This window comes from Marmota flaviventris, chromosome 10 (genome assembly GCF_047511675.1).
Source record: "Marmota flaviventris isolate mMarFla1 chromosome 10, mMarFla1.hap1, whole genome shotgun sequence".
NCBI lineage: Eukaryota > Metazoa > Chordata > Mammalia > Rodentia > Sciuridae > Marmota > Marmota flaviventris.
The window spans coordinates 108,915,734-108,937,038 of record NC_092507.1 but is presented as its reverse complement, the minus strand read 5'-3'; the positions used below and the strand labels follow the sequence as shown (position 1 = coordinate 108,937,038).

The following is a 21,305-nucleotide window of genomic DNA, read 5'->3' as shown; positions in this document are numbered from 1 at the left end:
CAAAGAAAGATTAATATTATTAACTGTTGAATTGATTATGACTACCACCGAAATTGCATTAAAACCTCATAGTTATTTTCTTTAAATATCTGCTGGTATGAAAAACAGTGGAAGCCAGAAAAGGATCTCAGAAGAGAGAGATGAATATATATGAGGCTTGGGCAGTTTGTCACTGCAAATGCAGATCAGTCATTTCTGTGTACCGGGAACTTCTGGCAAAGTGAGAACTAGTTTTTGTGACCTTCAGCAAAATACCAAGTTTGTCTTCCCCAATTACCACTGATTTCCCTTGTTCCCAAATAAACGAGAGTGAAGGTATCATGTTTAGCCTTCTCCATATGCATAAGGCACTTGATGGCTTATTTTAATGCCTTCTGTCATGTTTTTTTTTTTTTGGGGGGGGGGGGCAGGACCAAAAGGGTATTGACCCAGTTCAAATTGAGGAGGAGATGCAATCCAAGTTGCCACAGTGGGAATTCCTTCAGTTCCCTCTGCCTCCACCCTGGAACAGCACTAAACGCCTAGCTACCATCCATGAACTTATGCACTTCTGCACAAGTGGTGAGTACATTGTTTCTTCTTAACTTCATCTTAATTAGTGGTCCTATGTGCCTCTACAAATTACATCCTTATTTGCAAAATGTATTTTGATCATTTAAAGATCTTTCAGGGGCTAAGATGAATATTTTGATGGACTACAACTTTTTCACTTTGAATATCCTCAGTAGCAATGGTAACACAGCCATGGTGAAAAACATTCTGCAATTTGATGCACCAGGTTTTCTTTCCACTGTGTGTCCTTAACCAGAGTAATTCACATCTTTCCTTCCTCTTCCCTGACTCCTTCCCCCATCTCTCTGTTGATGTCATTGAGATGATGTAGTAATCCCATCCTACTTAAATGACAGTTCACATATTTTTGAAATTTTTAAAATAAACAAAAACCTCCCATCGTAAGATAACCACATTCCTGTCCTGGGAGAATGCCATCCTTGCCTTCACTTTCTCAATGTGGCACCCCTTTATCATCATTGCAAACCACAAAAAAGATTACAATAGCATTGTAGTTATTGGCAAGTGGGCAGGGCGAGCCTGACCATGCAACTTTGCCCCAAAAGAGAGTTATCCATCTTTGAATTCTCATATTCTCTGGTTGCAGCCACCCACAATTAATGAAAAATTTTTGTACTCAAAGGAAACTTGAAGTTTCTAATTTCATTTCATCAAGAAACTCCTTATATCTAGTCTAATCAATAGATCAGATGTAACATTAGACTATATATGTGTGTGTGCGGCATTAGATTATATATATTAAGATTAAAATATAAAAGCAGTGTATTCCAGTGCAAAAGGTAACAACTGAATGATCCTATGTAGTAGATTTAGAAAATTCACAGTGAGACTATAACCATGCCCTGACATGAAGACATGAAGAGCAAAGAGGAAGAAACAGCACTTCAGTTGGGTCCCCACCTCTTAAGTGGAAACTATGCCCTCTCCATTTGATTGCTAATGTTGAAGTTTGCATCCCCATTTATCTCTTCATTTAATCACATGACTAGCTGGCCACATGATAGGAGCACAGTACTCCATCAGAAACTGGCTGCTTCTTCACTAGTTGAAAGGTTAAAAGGTGATTGATGTCAGAGGGGGAGAACACAGGAAGTAGGAGAGGCTTTTTTGAAAGGAAATCTCTCTCTCATCATTGTGATTCAATTTTCATCAATTTTCTTGTGCATCTCCCCCCTCCTCCCCCCACTCCACCCCCTGCCCCCTCAAGAGTAAAATCTGAACTGCCTACCACCTCCTTTTTTTTTCCCATTGGTCATTTTTAGTTACATGTAACATCGGGATTCATTTTGACATAATTATAAAAACATGAAATAAAATTTTGCTCTAGTCCAGTCCCCTTTTCCTAGCCTTCTCCCTCCCCTCCTCCCTTCCCTCTACTGTACCAATCTTTCTATTTACTTATAGGTTATTTTTTTTAATTAGTGCCTATGGATATGCATACTGGTGAGATTCACTGTAGTGTTTGAGTTCATCACCTTTGTTCACCAGCTTTTATTAGTTACTGACATCTGGAAGGTGCTCAAAAATATTTACGAAATAATGAATGAGCAAATTCTCCTTTATTCAGTAACTCTTTTGCCTCTCTTTAAACTGCCAGCCCACCCCATGCATGCCATGTTTTTGAAAAGGACCCCTGCCCCTGTCTTCATCTCTGTTGGGAAGAAAATGAAGGCAACCTCTGAAACACTTATCTACCACAATAATGAATTTTTCCTCACTGAATTCTGTCCATTCTTAATTCCTTCCTCCCAGCCTTCTGTCTTGAACTTTTAAAGTGAGAGAACAAAATCATGTTCTTCTGTGAATATTAGGCACCTATGGCAAGGCTCCCCAGTATACAATAACCAGTTGAGAAAATGGATGAACACGTGCCATAAAGGAATAAATACACAATGACTAACGCCAATTGAAAGTTGATAAACTTTGAAGGGCAATTATGGAAAGTAGCTATTCATATGGGTGGGAGGAGACCCTTCCAGAATCTAAAATAACAAGAAATCTTACTGACTGTAATAGCCTATATTAGACATGAGTGAATGATTTCTCTGGCTGAAATTACAACAGCATCAAAGGGTACTTTTGCAAAATAAATAAATAAATAAATGAGTTGTAAACCCATTCAACCAATATGGTACCCTGAAAAGTCCACACATTATGAACCATCTAAAGAAGCATTTTGGTAGTATTACCTTGATTAATTAGACCTTGACTGTTCAGTTTTCTTATCACTAGGCACCTTTGATATTTGATGCAGATTTGTGGAGCCCGGTTTTAAGTTAGGTCAGTGCCCTCATGGCATGGCTCCCCTAATCAGACCGGTATATATTTGTGTCTCTCTGCCAATGCTGTACTATGTACTATAAAGGGCACTCCTAGAAGCACGGGTCCTGCTTTCTTACAGAAGTCTTGAGCTGGAGTGAAGTAGAACGAGCCTTCAAGGTGTTTACTTTTGAGAGCCTGAAGCTCTCTGAGGTTGACGAAGCAGGGAAACTGAAGCCTTCTGGGATGGCGTGGGGGACAGATGTTGAGAAGTTCAACATACCATGGGACAACCCTGCCAGATTTGCTAAGCAGATAAGGCAGCAACATATCCTGAAAATGAATGCCCAAGACGCCCAACAGGAAACAGGTACATTGCCTGGAAAGAATGAAAAGCATTCTTGCATTTTATGATTGTCAATCTTTTTTCTAGTGTTGTATCTAACAAATGCTCTTCACACTGGCTAGCTACCGAAATCAAAGACAGAAAAATATATGAGGATCAGAATTGGTCAACATCTGTGCAAGGTGATCAGAGCAGTGGAGAACTCTCATACCGTAGTCAACATTCTGACTCCAACACAATGAAGTACTCAGACCTTGATTATAATAGAGAGCTGTCAGAGAAGCCCCAAGCAGAGTCCTTGGGTAAGTAACAAAACGTGTGTGTAGCCCCTCTCATAAAATACATGACCAAGAAAAGAAGTTTCGAGATATATTGCTTCAATTTAAATGCCTGTTCATTTCAATTGGCAAACTATTTAAGTTATTAGGTTACTTTTGTTATTATTCAATAAGTTCAACCTTTGCTTTTTGAACATCTTAATGCCTCTTAGCCTTCTCTTCCTTTAGTAAATTCAGTGCAGTGGACATAATTGAAATTTTCATCATTGGTGTTTCACAGGGTTACTGTGAGTGTATGCAAATTTTTAAAATTATAATAACATAATGAAATGCTTAGAAGAGAGTTTGGTACAAAATTTAATGCTCTGCGAGTATCACCTCGCTTCCTCTCCCCCTTTTCTCTCAGGTTCTGGATCATTATAAATAGCACATCCTGGGAGGTCTAGAAATGTAAAAGAATATCAGGCTAGATTTGTACTGAGCTACCTTACACCAGGCTGTCAGATTAATCTACCTAAAACATAGCTCTTATTTCCCTGCTTACAACCTTCAACGTCTCTTTACTACTTTCAAAATAAAACTCAAATCTTTCTACATGTTTCTCCAACAATACTAAATTAGTTTGCCCCAAACTTCTTTCCACCATTGCCCTTTTCTTCACTCATTCATTCTGTGCCCTTGCCAAACAGAAGTAGGCCCTATTTCCTTTACGATGTCTGCTCTTTCCAATCTCAGTGCCTCTTCACCCACGATACTCTCCACCAAGAGTTCTGACTTTCTTTTTATTATGATTAGGTTTCAAAGTATCTTTTGCTAGGTATGCCCATGTGGAAATTCTTCTCTTGACTATTCCCATGCTCATAATTCATAGGCTCTACCTTTATGGCATTAGTTGTCATTTCTTACTTCTTATTACAATTACTTATATACCTACACTAAGATCTTCATAATACCATAGCTTCTTAGAGGTCATAGTATGTGGTTTTTTTAATTAACCATATACTCAGCTATAAAGCAGATCTCAATACATTTTCAAGGATACAAATCATATAGAATATGTTCTCATAATATAGTGAAATTATGGAGGACATCGATTATAAAAAGATAATAAGAAAATCATCAAATGTCTCAAAACTAAGAAATACACTTATATGTAACACCTGGGTCAAAGAAAAAGTGACAATGGAAATTAGGAAATATTTCAAACTAAATGATAATGAAAACATTGAACATCAAAGCACACAGAGTGCAGCTAAAGCAAGAAAACTCCAAGAGAAGTTTACAACATTAAACAAATATATTTTATAAGAAGTCTAAAGATCAACTATCTAAACGTCAAACTCAAATTAGATAAGGATGAGCAAAATAAATATAAATAAAGCAGAAAAAATAAAACAATAAAAATAAGTAAATCAATGAAATAGCAAATATAGATGAAATAAGGAAGAACAGAAAAATACATAGAAAGTTTGGTGATTTGAAAAGACTTACAAAATTGGTAATTATTTTATACAAGGCTGATCACAAAAAAAGAGAAGATACAAATAACCCTATCAGAAATAAAGTTATATTAGAAGTAAAAGTCATATCAGAAATAAAGAAATGGACTTCCCCCAGATCCTAGAGAAATTAAAAAAATATAAAGAGGATATAAACACCTTTATCCCACTAAATTTGAAAATGAAATGGAAAAATTACAGGAAATCTACAACTTACCAATAATGACCCAAGAAGAAATAGAAAACCTGAACAGTCTTAGAATCAATTAAATAAATGATTTAATCATTTGAAAGTCATCCCAAATAGGACACACCAAGTCTAAATGATCTCATTGACAAGTGATTCCAAATTCTCAGAAAGAAATAATTTTAATTTTCTCAATGAAAATTATTTCAGAAAACAAAAAAAATAGTATTCTTACATAGTCATTTTATGGAGTTAGCATAAATTTTGTAATAAAATTCACAAGGATAGTGCAACAAATGAAATTATACAACAAGCTCATTCAGGAATGAAGATGCAAAAATCCAAAATAAAATATAGGAAAATTGACCCAGCAATATGCTCAATAATAATAATACCTCACAAACAAGTTATATTTATAACAGGAATAGAAGGCAAATATGCACATTGTAAAATCTATGACACATTAGCACAAAAAAAATGACATAATTAGTTCCATAGAGGCAGAAAATGTCCATAGCAATTTATGGGGGAAAAGAAAACCTTAGCAAACTAGCAATAAAAATAAAATTCCTCAGTCTTACAAGGGTGATTTTTTTAAATGATGACAATAAACATTATATATCCAGATGAAAAGTCAAACGACTCTCCTTTGTGATCAGGAGGATGTCCACCATAAACACTTTTATTCAATACTGATTGGAAATCCTCACCCACTCATTCAGTGAGGCAAGAAAAGGAAACACGAGTGTCGAGTTTCAAGAGGAAAAAAACAAAATGGTCATTATTTATAAATACTGTGTATGTAGAAGACACAAAACAATGTGCAAAAAGAAATAGAATTAATATGAAAGCTTATTGAGGAGAGGTGGTAGTTGTTAAAGAATACACATCAGATGTTTGAAGAGCTGGGACTTTTCTTTGTAAGTATTCATTATATCAAATGTTTATGTCTTACCCAATTTTCAGTGTGTGTTACATTTCATCATTTTAAAGAACACTTAGAAAAATAGGTGGTAGGTGCCACAAGAGAATCGGTATTAACTCAGTACTGACTAATGATCATTATCTTCCCACTGTCTTTTATCTCAGTGAAAGTAGAAGAGGAAGTAATCAGTGGACCACAGTTAGGGAAAAGCCTCCTGCCTATTGGTAAAGTAGACAAGCGACAGGGACAGAAGGGGAAGATTACACTAATGTACTAAGTGTCCTGCTCCATCCAGCCACTCTACGCTTTTACATTCATTAATTAATATTCTACATAAACATCAGGCCTATGAGCAAGATTCTGTTACCTTAGTTCTGTAGATGAGGAAACCAAGAATGAGAGAGGTCAAGTCACTTGTTCAGCCACGTACACCTAGGAAGTCAGGACAGGCAGGCTGCCCAACAGTGCTTCCACCATGCTGTCTTGCAGTTTCCTGGGTCCCAGAAACTTCTTGTGATGCATCTAGTAGTTTGGCTGTATTCATAGTCCCTTCTTCATGCTGGTTCTTATCATGATTTTGTTGCTTTTTTTGTTCCTCTTCCATCCCAATAGAGTAAATTTCCTATTTCTCTGTCATAAGTATGCTAACCTTACCTCCCCATTAGCCTAGTTCACAAAAAATATGTATATATAAATAAAAAAGACCAAATAAGTGAACCTGAGTTGTTATGGCATTAATACATCCTGTGGGAATACAAACACATGACAGAGAAGTCTATTTGAGTTAATATGGAATCGGAATAAACCAGGAGCGTAGTAAAGCCTGAGGGTTCCCCCCCCCCCCTTTGTTTTGTTTTCTTCTGTTGTTTTTCTTGAAAGCAGCTCGTATAGTTTTTTCCTCAGGCAACTTTTGCCACCTGGTGGTCAAACCACATAAGCTGGTGTTCTGGATCCTGGTGGAAAGTAGATGATTATAGTAACTTCCTAAAATCTCAGGGCTGAAAATACCATGGTGAATAGTGTATTCTAGAGTCTGAGAAAAATCCTAGGGCAGATCCTACAACCCTCAGAGCTGCATGGTGAATGTTGCCCTGCACCCAGGGGCCATGGGAAGAGGGCTGCTGGGCCTTGGTGCACATGGTGGCTGTCCTGTGTGTGTGGCAGGGGGGTGCTGTTGCTGCTCTCACATTGTCCCCCTAGCTCTGACTCACACTTCAAAAGCAGGCACTTTAATTCTCTTTAAACAACGCTGAAACCATTCATGTATTTCCTGCACAACCAACTTAGCATCAAATACACTTATGTGTCTGTTCCTGGACATGAAGGGCTGAATATTTGTGCTTTTCTTAACCAAACCCTGGATTTCCATCTGAGACTGTTTTTGAACTTGACAGGGCCTATTGGATATTTATGAAAAACCTGAGAGTTGATAACCGTGAGGCTGTAGGTTTAGATGTGCCCTTTATGCTTGTTGGGTGTTTTTTTAATAAAGTAACTGCTTTGCAGAGGGATCTTGTTATCTCTAAAGTAAAACAGATTAGGAAAGCTGTTTTTCAAAGGGATGAGAAAGCATCCACTTCCAGATGTGTCAAAAACTACTGAATCACACTGTCAAAGGATTATGCGGTTGAAGGCAGAAATCAGACAGGAAGAAAAGAAAATGATTTTTACTCTTCTATTAAATAAAGAGTTCAGATTAGTATTAGAATGTTCTTTCTTTTGACAAAATAGCTGATGCATATTTTTTTTCGAACATATTTTCTAAACTGGAGAATTTTTTTTTTCTTCTGGATCCTTAGACACAAGAGGGAATATCAAATCTCCCGGAAATCTGGCAGACCACAGAATAGAATAATTTTTATTCCACAGATTTCATATCAATTGCTTCAAGGACACAAGGGACAGCATGGTCTATTTAGAGTTATGGTTGGCCTGAATTTTCTCTTGAATGGATATATTTATGTAAATACTGAGATAAATTAGCTTTATAGTTTTCCTCTAAATCAAAATGGAACATTCATGCCGCAACCTTCACCAGCCCAATGGAACTAGTAGCAAAAAAAGAAAAAAAATGTAAGTAGCTGGGCTCCTGAAAGAAGGAAAAGCATTGGCTTGTCCTCGATAGACATAATTAACTACTCCCTCTAGAAGCCCAAATATGGTTCTCTTTGCTATACAACAAAAAGGTAAATTTTATATTGATGCCAAAGTAAGCCTTTGTTACAGGTTTCCTTCTCTCTAAGTGGCTCAACAATCATTTCTAGTTTAAATAAATGATGTGGATGCCCCTCAGTCTGTCAAAAAAAAAAAAAAAAAAAATTACTGAGTTCCTACAGGGCTCTGAGTTCCTACAGGGTGCAGTGAGGAACTTTATCTTAAGTTTCTGTTCTCCAGGAATCTACGTTCAAATCAGAGAGACAGACCATAAACAAATAGATAGTATCAAGCACTGATAAATGATGGGGCCAATAATAAAGCAGAGTAACAGCCAGAAGGCTCTTGAGAAGGTAACAAGGGTTTGAAACAGGCGGATATCTACAAACTGAGCACGATAGACTTATCTATAGAAATGAGGGCCAAATCCTCAAGACACAGCAAGCTGGCCTGTCTGCAGTGAAAGAGCAAAAGGCAGTGAAGGAGACACATTTGGAGAGTTAGCCTACAGCATTTAAGTACAGCTTTATAGAACATCGTTTGCAATTATTCTAAGGGTGACAAGAAGTCAGGTTGACTCAGTTGTTCATCAGCATCAAACTGTGTTCCCACAAGACCCACCTTGCCATATATACTCTATATCTTTGGTCAAATTTGGAAGAAGGTACAGCATAGAGTTTTTCCATTTCTCTATTGGAGATTCACAATCACAAGGGCATGTTACAAGTTCAGAGACAGTCACAGTAAAGATGTCTGTTTATCTATGTTAAGCTTATTTATCATGGAACATGAATTTTCCGGTGATGCAGAAATCAACAGCATGAATCTGTTCCTTTCCAGTTCATTCAGATGACTATTTCACAGCCAAGGATGATATTATAATCCCAATCATCTAAGTGTCACTAGGAGAGCAAATGTCCACGACTCATATTAGTTCATGAGCAGGTGCTATGGAGTCCATCTACCCATTTATTTAACTTGTTAAACTTTATCTGTAAACCTGAAGATGCTCATTAAATAGTTTTAAAATTAATAAATGGTGAACGGAAACAAGCTCCATAAAAATAGTATAACTTTCCAGCTACCAAGTTCTCCTCTCCATACATCTCTTGCCCTGGTCCCAATCTGTCCAGGTAGGAGCCACAGAAATTTCAAAAGGCTTTGTGATTGTCACCAGCACAAGACTCATGATGTGTACTAAGCCGTCAATTTAATTTAATCAGTAAATATTTGCAGTTTGTAAAGGTGAAGGTAAGTTGTTTGAAATGATTGATAGCCTCAAATCAGAGTATCTGATATGATTTAGTACACATCAGATAAAAAACAGGGCTCCTTTCCAAGAGTTCAGTACAACTCTTCTAGGTAGGCATGGATTTAGAATTATTGACACAAACACTTTTGGGAGGCACGAAACATGCCTTTCAGGAATTACCTTTTCAGCACAGAAACATAGATCATATGGGCAACAAAAAAGCGCATCCCTGACCAAAGGCAAGAACAAAGCCCGAACACAACTGGATGTTGGTGTCTTTGATTTACAGAGCAGACCACGAACAATGAGATCAAAGATGAAGCGGTCACAAAGGCTGATTCTCTTGAAAAGGTAAGGAATTATTTTTCCTAACAGTGTAGATGACAAGTTAGATGATCTGAGAAAACTGTGACCCATATTGAGAAACATTTGAAAAAGGAGAGAGAGAGAGAGAGATACTTAAAAGGAAAATACTGATACTAGAGGAGAAGGGTTATTCAGACATCCTCAGACCAGCTGCAACTGGAGAGAAAGGAGTTAATTCTGCTAGCTAGCCCGCTTAAGCAAAGCTTCCCAGCTCCTTGCTCCTCTCCAGACAGTGTGGCTTGGCAACCTCACAAACACCTGCTGACCATACAGCCATGTAGCACTAACGTTGTCTTGAAGTGAGTTCAGAAAACCTGCCTGTAATTGCTAACAGGACTCAGAAGAGTATAACCTAACAATAAAAATATTTAGATTATGTTGCCCATAAAAAAAAAAAAGCCAAAGGCATACTCTTTCTGGCAGCAACTCTTCTAAAATGTTGCCATATGGATTTATACATATGCAGATTTCCCCAATTAGATGGAGCGCATGCTGGTTAGTTGACAGAGTCCAAGAGGGCTCCATTTGGACTTAAAACAAATTATAGCTGAAATTGTGTTCCTATAATTTTTAGAAACCCAAGAAGATGATGGTGGAAGCAGATTTAGAGGATATAAAGAAAACGCAGCAGCGCAGTCTAATGGACTGGAGTTTTACTGAACATTTTAAACCAAAAGTACTGCTTCAGGTATTTATGGGCTGTGATTCTCCAGGAGATGGTCAGATAGGTCTGGAGATCTGCGCTGTGATTTAGAGCAGTTCACTTCTGGGTCACTCAGATCTAGTTCAGATCAATATTCTCATTTACTTGAGCTATAAAATGAATTTATTCTCAGATTGGGCTGAGCATTCCCAGGAAATCTTTTAAAATACACTTTCTGAAGGGATTTTTTTATAACATCTTTTAAGAAAAAAGAAAATATATAAGACTGCTGCAATTGTTTTCTAGAAAAAAGAGTAACGTTTTCTTGGGAGACAGCCCCATTTTCCCCATGTTACTGTCCATTTCATTTACCTTTCATTACATTTCACAGTATTTTCTGCTTTGATTAATAAGTCAGTAGAACGTATGATAGCTAGCATTTACTGAGCGCTTATCATGTGCTAGGTAATGACTAGTACATTATTTGGCTCATTCGTTCTTCACAATAACCTTATGATGCAGAAACTATTTAAATACTAGAAACTGAGGCATTTTGACCAGTAGCGACTTTTACCCAAGGTTACATGACTGATAAGTGAGAAGTAGGATATAAACCCAGGAAATCTGACTCCAGAACTTGTGCTTTTAACCACTGTGCCAAATAAGAATGATCCTAAAATCAACTCTTTTTACTGATTTATATTTTAGATTAAAAACTTGTACTTTTGGTTTTGTCTGTTTAATTTGTATTTTATTTTTTATCAAAGCTTCACATTCACATATCATCAAACTCAGAAGGTTCTATAGACTCTTGCTATGGAAAAGAATAGCCTCTTACCCTCGCCACCATACTTCAGTTCCCAGAGACAAAAATCTTCAGTGCATTTACCCATTTCTTTTGATACTTTGTCAGCTCTAAGAAACAGTCAGTTTTACTTTTATTTGGGGCCATCATTATTAATTGACTCCTGTTTGAGATCAAGCTCTGTCTACCCCATTCAACACACACACACACACACACACACACACACACACACACCTACATTCATTCTAGCACTTCTTCATTTGCTGATACTGTTATATCATAACTTTTGGTTAAATTGATATTTGATATTTCTCCTATTTAAGTTATGTGAATACTATTCACAACTGAACTGTGCATTATTCTATGTGAGCATTTCTCTTTATTTTCCTGAAGTTGATAATTATTTTTCCCCAATTATTTAATTTACTATGCATTTATCATTAATTCAACCTTAAATTCTCTACTGTAGAGTAAATCTCTTAATATATTCAAGCATAATAGACATTCTATCAATTTTATTGTCTTAGTGATATCTCACCCATACACTCTAAGCTTGCTAGAGAGTAATGGCCCGTGATTCCCCCGGGACACACCTTTGCCTCTTCTTCCAGTTAGATACTATGCGTCCTTCATCTCACATTGTCTACTCTCTTGCATTACTCTCTTTTCTGGTGGAGGACCACCTCTTTCACTAGCTTCCTTAGTTAAGATACATAACAGGCAAGTTTTTGAGGCATTGGATATTTGAAAACATCTTAATTCTATCCTTACAGTGACTGACAGTTTGGCTTTATATAAAATGCAGAGTTGAAAAGAATTTCCCCTCAATGCCCGCCCAGGAATGGGAGAAAAAAAAAAAAAAAAAAAACAGAAGTAGAAGACTTTTAAAAAAATTTTTTAAAGGCATTCCTCAATAGTCTTGTGGCTTCCCAGATTGGTCTAAAGAGAAACAGAATGAAGTTCTCCATAGTCCCAGTCAGTTGTTTGAATGAATTTTTTCTTCTCCCTGGAGGGTTAGAAGATCTTCTCTTTGTTCCAGTGTTCTGAATTTCCTGCTGATTTGTGGTGGTGAGGGTCTATGTATTGTTCTGGTGAACCCAGTACAACCCAGAAAATCCTGTGTTTACATCCTGGGAAGTCAACCTAGAGACATTCTTTGACAATCCTCCACTTCCATTTTCTCTCATCTCTCTTCCTAGAACTCCCATTATTCTGGTATTGGACTTCTTGGATGGAGCTTCCAATTCCTTTATCTTTTCTTTCCCAGTTTCCAACATTTCTATTTTGTCTTTTGGTTCTGGAGATATTACTCGGCTTCCATTCAATCCTTACTATAAGCCTTCTGTTCCTGAAACCATGATTTTAAGTGCCTAAAGGTCTCTACATAATTAAAAGTATAAATAGAATGAATTTCACATTTCCGATTCAATATCTTCTCTTTTCTCTATACAGTACTTCCATGAAGTCGCTCTCTCCCTGAATTACCTCTTTTATTCCCCTCCAAGTTTCTTTTCTTCTTCCTTCCTTCCTCTTCTTATTGTTGGTAGAGGAGGTTTTCATTTTCTTTGTCTCCATTTTTCATGTTAGGGGTAATAGTTAATGCTTTTTCTTTTGCTCATAATAACAATCAAACACTGAAAATATTACAAAAATACACACAGGTACTCTATGAGGAGTGTCAATAACTGTGGCTTCATAGTTGGGTTATTTGGCTGTGGTTTCCTTGGGAAATCCATCAGTGTTGTTATATCAGGTCTATTCTTTGGGGATGTTTAGATTATCTAGGAAAAATAAACCTAATTTACCCAAAAGACATAAATCCTGTCCGTCAGGGTTTTGAGAGATGAGTGGTAAGAGAAGGAAGTTAGGTTTCTTACATTCAGTATTCTAGACCTGCATTAACCCATTAGTAGTTTTCATATTAACTGTATGTTTAAATGGTAATTTTTTATATATTGAGCTAAATAAAATATGCCACTAACATTAATTCTACCAGTTTCTCTCCCTTTTAAAAAATGTAGCAAATATAAAATTTAGAATTATAAACGTGGCTCACATTTGTGGCTCACCTTATGTTGCTATTGGAAAAAAATGATTTAGACTTTCTCAAACTCCCTTTTTTACTAGAATGTTCTTCCCCCTTCATTAGTGGCCAGGTCCCCAATCTTAGAACCAATTGGTTTACTTCTATAGATAAGCATCCTCCTTTCTGCAGGAGGTGGAAATGGACAGCAGTGTGGCTCTCTAAATTGTCAAGGGGAACTGTGGGGGCCTCACCACTTCTAAAGGAGACTTTAAATCCGTCTTTGCATTTTCACCTCTTTCATCTGATTGTCATCCTCTCATTCTAGTGAAATATTCTCCTCATTGTTAGTCAGCTTCCACTTTGCACTCCTCTGATCTGTTCCCTATACATCAGATATTTCATCATTTTCACCTGAACTCCAGATCTACAAAAGTCTTAGCCAAATTTAAGAGGACATTTTTATCTATCTTGTTCATGTTTGTTTTGTCGATACACAGTACCTGGCACACAATGAGTACTGATTACTGAGACCAACAATATTAGTGGAGAATAAAGGGCAAAAGCCAATTAGTGAAAAGGAGAAGATGTAAACACTTTTCAAACATTGAGGACTATAACTCTGAGAAACTCAGTGCTGTATTTCCTAGCACCAAAGCAAATATAAAAACACCATGTTTGCAGGTCTTTTATTTAACAGAAGTAAGGATATATCTTCATCATTTATTTTTCTGGGTTTTATAGTCTTAAAGGAATTTGCTTTTCATAAAAAGTTGGTAAGTAATGGATAGTACTCTATATAGCAATTTTTTTTAGTTGCAAAGATATTCACCACATGCATGTTTTTTGTGATGGTTCCCAGGGAACAGATGTAAAAATTTAAGTGTCACTCCATAAAGACTAAATATAGGGGACTAAACTGGGGACGGAAATGTATTATTCTGGTTATGCTACCAGTTTAGAAATGAAAGCAAAAGCAAATCAGCTCTCTCATAATGTAACGTGCAATTCCATGCCTTCAGATAGTCCAAATAGTAGAGAACCAAAAGCTGCCTACGTTAGAGTAATATCGAAAACAACAACAACAAAAAAAGCCCATAACTCTTTAGTATACCTCTCTATGGAAAATTTCCTTATCATGGATTGGCAGGACAAAGCAGCTGCCCATTGTGTCCCTCTGTCGGTAGCTGCCATTGCAGTGCATGCTGAGGGTGATATATTTTAGGAAAGACCAGAGCTGGAGAGCCAATGGAAATGACATGTGTCAGAAGGATGGCTCACCCCACCTCACTATAATGCAGCATGATACAGTCCAGAGTACTGCTGGGAGTGTGAAAGGGTGACGGAGCTGAATGACTGGTGTGAGCCTTGGCACAAGAATTTACAAACTATGTGTTCTTCCTGGACAAGTCCCCTGTTCTCTCCCAGCTCCCAATTTATGCTGAAAAATGAGAGCTCTAATACTTTGGGATGGGAAAAAATAACCTTAGCTACTGTCTTAGTCTTCTTAGGCACCATAACAACATGACAGAATGGCTAGGAGACCAAGTTACAGAGGCCAGCCTGGTTGGGTTCCAGTGAAGATTCACTTCCTGGCTTGCAGATGGCCCCTTCTCACTGAGGTTCCATGTGGTGGCGGCCAGCAGAGGCAGGGCGGGGCGGGGGAGTGGTCTCTAGTGCCTCTGCTTTTAAGGGTTCTTATCCTAACATGAGATACCCACCCTCATGATATCATCTATACCTAATCACTTCCCCAGATCCCCCACCTCCAAAGGTCATCCCACTAAGGCTTAGAGCTTCAACATATAAATTTGGAGCAGGGTGCTCACAGCTTAGTCCACAGCACCTATTTATATGAAGTTTTTAAGTTTAATGATGATAAAATGAGATGATCCAAATGAAGGCAAGGGAAATAATTATTATCTACCAACCTTAATCAAAAACACTTTTAGCAAATGCCTGGAGCCTACTATTTGTTTCGGTTTTGTTTTGGTTTGGTTTTTGGTTTTTTTTTTTTTTTTTACAAGAGTCGTTGAAAAGCTTCACAAAATATATATCTTTTATGCTCCCACTTTCTCTAAGTTCAGAAAGAATCCTCTGAGAATCCGAATTTGACTTTAAAATAATGGAAATTAGGGGAGGCAGAAGGTGGGGGGAAGATTTGCCTTTGTGGGAGAAACTTCTCTTGAGAAAAAGACTGGACAACGTGATTATTTTGATTTTTCAGGTTCTTCAAGAAGCCCACCAGCAGTATCGGTGTATTGATTCTTATTACCACACCCAAGACAACTCTTTGCTTTTAGTTTTTCATAATCCAATGAATGTGCAACGTCTGCACCATGAAGAGTGGCACGTTGCGCTTCACTCCAATGTTGGATTCAGGTGACCAATTTAGACAATTTAGTTAATTATACAGTTAATTGAATTGATTTAGCTTGTTAGCAATTTAGTTACTTAGATTGTAGTCTCTTAATTAGGTGGTTCAACTCAATGAAAACATTGTGTAGTGCCACAGTCTCAATTCAGCTCCTTGAATTGAATATCTCCCTCAAATCAAGGCTGTGACAGGTGTGCAGTCTGCATCACTCAAGAAGACAAAGCACCATTACTCTCCACATCATAGAGCCTGGTGGGCATGCTAGCAAATTATACTGGGTTCCCTTAGACTCCAATGATTGCCTCTGAAAGCAGTCACTATATACATGACTTTCTGCTTGCTGGTTTGGGTAACTCCTGTTGACCTGGCAAAGATTCAGGAGCCAAGCAACTGAATGTCCACCAAAGCAACCAGTTGGGCTTCCAGCAAATGGCAATCAAGGGGGAGGAGGGGCAATACCAGAGATTGAACTCAGTGGCACTCAACCAACAGAGCCACATCCCCAGCCTTATTTTGTATTTTATTTAGAAACAGGGTCTCACTGAGTTGCTTAGCGCCTCACAGCTGCTGAGGATGGTTTTGAATTAGCGAACCTCCTGTCTCAGCCTCCTGAGCTGCTGGGATTACAGGCATGCGCCACTGCACCCAACTAGTGAATCGCTTTCTTTTTTTTTTTTAATATTTTTAGTTATATATGGACACAATATCTTTTTTTAATTTTTATTTATTTTTTTAGTCATACATGACAGTAGAATGCATTTTGATATATAATACATACATGGAATGTACATACATCAATCATAATGTCTATTCTATTCTGCTGCCCTTCCTATCCTCCGTACTCCTCCCCTCCTCTCCCATCCTTTCTCTATATCCAATCTATTGTGACACACTTTTTTTTCTTTTTCTCATTACAACATCATATATGTCTTCTGTATAACAATGAGGTTCTCCTCCCATCCTTCTGTGCAACTTCCCTTCTCCCTCTTTTTCCCTCCCACCTCTCTTCCCTATTTAGTGGTAGTCTTCTTCTCATGCTCTTCCTCCCTATCCCATTTTGAGTCACCCCCCTTGACACAATATCTTTATTTTGTTTATTTATTTTTATGTGGTGCTGAGGATTGAACCCAGTGCCCGCATGTGCCAGGCAAGCGCTCTGCCACTGAGCCACAACCCCAGCCCTAGAGAATCACTTTTTAATTCCAAGTTTCTATTTATTTCTTTTCTTTACTCTCTTAAAATTCTGCTCTCTCCTCATTAATAACAAAGGCATTTTATTATTTTTTCAATACTGGTTAATATAAAATAATATAAATTAATTAAGTAATATCAAATAAATGAAATTTCTGCATCAACATAGGTATTCATATTTTTCTTTTAATCTGTAAAATGGCTAAATTTTATTAAGAAATATTCTAAGGTTGAATAAAACTTGCCTTCCTGGGGTAAACCAAATCTGCCTATTATGTTATCTTTTTTATAAATTATTGAATTTGTTTTGATAATACATCTTTGGAGATATTTGCATCTATATTCATGGACAACGTTCAGCTGTGATTTTTCCTTCTGTAAATGTTCTTGTCTAGTTTTAGTATTGAGATTATAGAATATTCATAAATTAACTGCAGAATGCTCTCCCTTTTTTTTTTCTACTTTTTTTTATTTTCTGAAAGAATTTGTGGAAGATTAAGACATTGTTTATTTTGGTGTTTGGTACAACTTGCAGATAAAAAGCCCTAGGCCTAGGGAGATATTTAATTACTAATCCAAGACTGGAGGCACCAAGATAGGAGTAACAAAGATATTTTCAAGATTTGCAGGAACATCACAAACAACAGATGATTTGCTGGTAATTACCTGTCAATAATTGTTTTAATTGTAAATGGATTGAATTATTCAATTAAAAGATTAAAGTGTAAAGTGGATAGAAGGATGGAAAATAAAAGCAAGAGCCAACCATATTCTGCTTGAAAGAGACTCACTTTGACCTAGAGCATACATAGCTGATAGCAAAAGGGTGGAAATAAACATTCCATTCAAGTGATAGCTAAAAGAGAAAAGAGGTGTCTGTACTTTTATCAGACAAAATAGAGTTTAAGTAAAAAACTTTCACAAGAGATAAAAAAAGGATACTCTGTAATTATAAAGGGATCAATTCATTAAAAGAATATAGCAATTAAAAGTTGTTAATGTTATATTAGGGCTCACAGATATTAATAGAACTGGAAAAATGGGTATCAAGAACATAAAATGGTGAAAAGATAATCTCTTCAAAAAATTGATGTTGAGAAATCCGAGTATTCATCTGCAAAAGAACAAAATTGAATTCCTCATTTTAAGAGTTTCACCACATTGTTTAGTTTCCAGGTAATGGAGAAATTTTTATTTTTATTTTGTCATTGATTTCCCATAAATCAGAGGTATTTCTTTATATCAGTGACAAAGCCTCTGAGAAGGAAATGAGGAAAACCACCCCAATCACAATAGCCTAAAAAAAAAAAGATACTTGGGAATCAACTTAACAAAAGAAATGAAAGATCTATACAATAAAAACTACAGAACCCTGAAGAGAGAAATCAAAGAAGACCTTAGAAGATGAAAAGATCTACCTTGCTCTTGGATAGGCAGAATTAATATTATCAAAATGACCATACTACCAAAAGCACTATACAGATTCAATGCAATTCTGATCAAAATCCCAATGGCATTCCACATTGAAATAGAAAAAGCAATCATGAAATTCATCTGGAAAAATAAGAGACCCAGAATAGCTAAAGCAATCCTTAGCAGGAAGAGTGAAGCAGGTGGCATCACTATACCAGGCCTTAAACTATACTGCAGAGCTATAGTAATGAAAACAGCATGGTATTGGCACCAAAACAGACTGGTAGACAAATGGTACAGAAGAGAGGACACAAAGACTAACCCACAAAATTACAATTATCTTATATTAGACAAAAACATGCACTGGAGAAAAGATAGCATTTTCAACAAATGGTGCTGGGAAAACTGGAAATCCATACGCCACAAAATGAAGTTAAACCCATATCTCTCATCATGCACAAAACTCAAAGTGGATCAAGGACCTAGGAATTAAACCAGAGACTCTTCATTTAATAGAAGAAAAAATAGGCCCTAATCTTCATCATTTGGGATTAGGCCCTAACTTCCTTAATAAGACTCCTATAGCACAAGAATTAAAACCAAGAATCAATAAATGGGATGGAATCAAACTGAAAAATTTTTTCTCAGCAAAAGAAACAATCTGTGAGGTGAACAGAGAGCCTACATCCTGGGAGCAAATCTTTACCCCTCACACATCAGAGCACTAATCTCTAGGATATATAAAGAACTCAAAAAACTAAACAACAAAAAAAACAAATAACCCAATAAACAAATGGGCAAAGGCGCTGAACAGACACTTCTCAGAAGAGGACATACAATCAATCAACAAATATATAAAAAAAAAAAAACCTCATCATCTCTAGCAATCAGAGAAATGCCAATCAAAACTACTGTAAGATATCATCTCATTCTAGTCAGAATAGAAGCTATTATGAAGACAACAATAAGTGTGGGTGAGGATGTGGGGGAAAAGATACACTCTTACATTGTTGGTGAGACTGCAAATTGGTACAGTCAATATGGAAAGCAGTATGGAGATTCCTTGGAAATCTGAGAATGGAACCACCATTTGACCCAGTTATCCCTTTCCTCGGACTATACCCAAAGGACTTAAAAACAGCATACTAGATAGTAGAGGGAACTGGGACCAAACACAGAGCAGGCCCAGCGGCCTGCTGAGGGGCAGAGCCGCCCCCCACCCCCCTCGCCTGCCAGGTAGGGGAAGGGTGACCACCGACAGAAAAGGCCCAGTGGCCCAGGGCGGGACAGAGCTTCCAATCATTCCTGCAAGGTAGGCGGGCCTGCGACCCACCGGCAGAAGAGGAGCAGCCGCCTGCTGAGAGGCTGAGCCGCCCCCTCCCCCTGCGCCGGCATAGTAGAGGGAACTGGGACCAATCACAGAGCAGGCCCAGCGGCCTGCTGAGGGGCAGAGCCGCCCCCCACCCCCCTCGCCTGCCAGGTAGGGGAAGGGTGACCACCGACAGAAAAGGCCCAGTGGCCCAGGGCGGGACAGAGCTTCCAATCACTCCTGCAAGGTAGGCGGGCCTGCGACCCACCGGCAGAAGAGGAGCAGCGGCCTGCTGAGAGGCAGAGCCGCCCCCTCCCCCCCGCGCCTGCAAGGTAGTCGGAACTGAGACCACCATCAGAACAGGTCAGACCTGCAACCGAGAGACAGAACAGGCCCAGTGGCCTGAGGAAGGGTAGAGCCGCCCCCCCCCCCCACGCCTGCAAAGTAGGCGGACCTGCGACCCACTGGCAATACAGCCCCAGAGGCCTGCAGAGGGGCAGTGCCGCTGCCTGCGCCTGCAAAGTAGGCAGAACTGCGACCACCGACAGAACAAGCCTAGCGGCCCGCAGAGGGACAGAGCCGCCGCCCGCGCCTGCAAGGACGGCGGACCTGCTACCGACTGGCAGAGCAGGCCCAGCGGCCTGCCGGCGTGGTAGGCACATTGCCCCAATTGGCGGAGGGGCAGAGCCGCCGCCCGCGCCTGCGAGGGAGACTTTGCAACTATACAAGACCAATATAAATATATAGGGGGAAAATTCAATAGCACAACAGTTTCACCAAGAAGAAAGGAACGCGAACAGTATGAAGAGACAAGGAAAGAAAGGACCACAAGCATTGCAGGTCAACTCAACTTTAGAAGAGGTAATAGCTGCAGCTGATGGAATGTCAGATAAAGAATTCAGGATATACATGCTTCAGATGATCTGGAGTCTCAAGGAAGACATCAGACAGCAAAATCAGACAATGAAAGATCACTTCAACAATGAATTACATAAACAAATCCAAGAAGCAAAAGATCAACTATACAGGGAAATAGAGGTTATAAAAAACAAACAAACAGAAATCCTAGAAATGCAGGAAGCAATAAGCCAACTTAAAAACTCAATTGAGAATACTACCAGCAGAGTAGAACACTTAGAAGACAGAACATCAGACAATGAAGATAAAGTATTTCAACTTGAAAAGAACATAGACAGCTCAGCAAGACTGTTAAGAAACCATGAGCAGAACATCCAAGAAATATGGGATAACATCAAGAGACCAAATTTAAGAGTCATTGGGATACAGGAAGGAACAGAGTTTCAAACCAAAGGAATGAGCAATCTATTCAATGAAATAATTCGAGAAAACTTCCCAGACTTGAAGAATGAGACAGAACCCCAAATCCTAGAAGCCTACAGGACGCCGAATGTGCAAAATCATAAGAGACCCACACCTAGACACATTATAATGAAGATGCCCAACATACAGAATAAGGAGAGAATTTTAAAAGCTACAAGAGAAAGGAAGCAGATCACATTTAGGGGTAAGCCAATCAGGATAACAGCTGATCTTTCAACACAGACTCTGAAAGCTAGAAGATCCTGGAATAACATATTTCAAACACTGAAAGAAAATGGGTTCCAACCAAGAATTGTGTTTCCAGCGAAATTAAGCTTCAGGATGGAAGATGAAATTAAAACCTTCCACGATAAACAAAAGTTAA

The 21,305-nt window shown here is 38.2% G+C and overlaps 1 protein-coding gene across 1 annotated transcript in view; it reads left to right on the top strand.

Annotated features, from left to right (window-relative positions):
- Spag17 (sperm associated antigen 17) overlaps positions 1-21,305 on the top strand; it is a 212,384-nt gene that overhangs the window by 90,159 nt on the left and 100,920 nt on the right. Inside the window, exons 13-18 of the mRNA XM_027940326.2 lie at positions 411-561; positions 2,975-3,202; positions 3,301-3,480; positions 9,763-9,824; positions 10,414-10,527; positions 15,538-15,692. Coding sequence (XP_027796127.2) covers positions 411-561; positions 2,975-3,202; positions 3,301-3,480; positions 9,763-9,824; positions 10,414-10,527; positions 15,538-15,692 — 890 coding nt within the window. The remainder of the gene's footprint in view (positions 1-410; positions 562-2,974; positions 3,203-3,300; positions 3,481-9,762; positions 9,825-10,413; positions 10,528-15,537; positions 15,693-21,305) is intronic.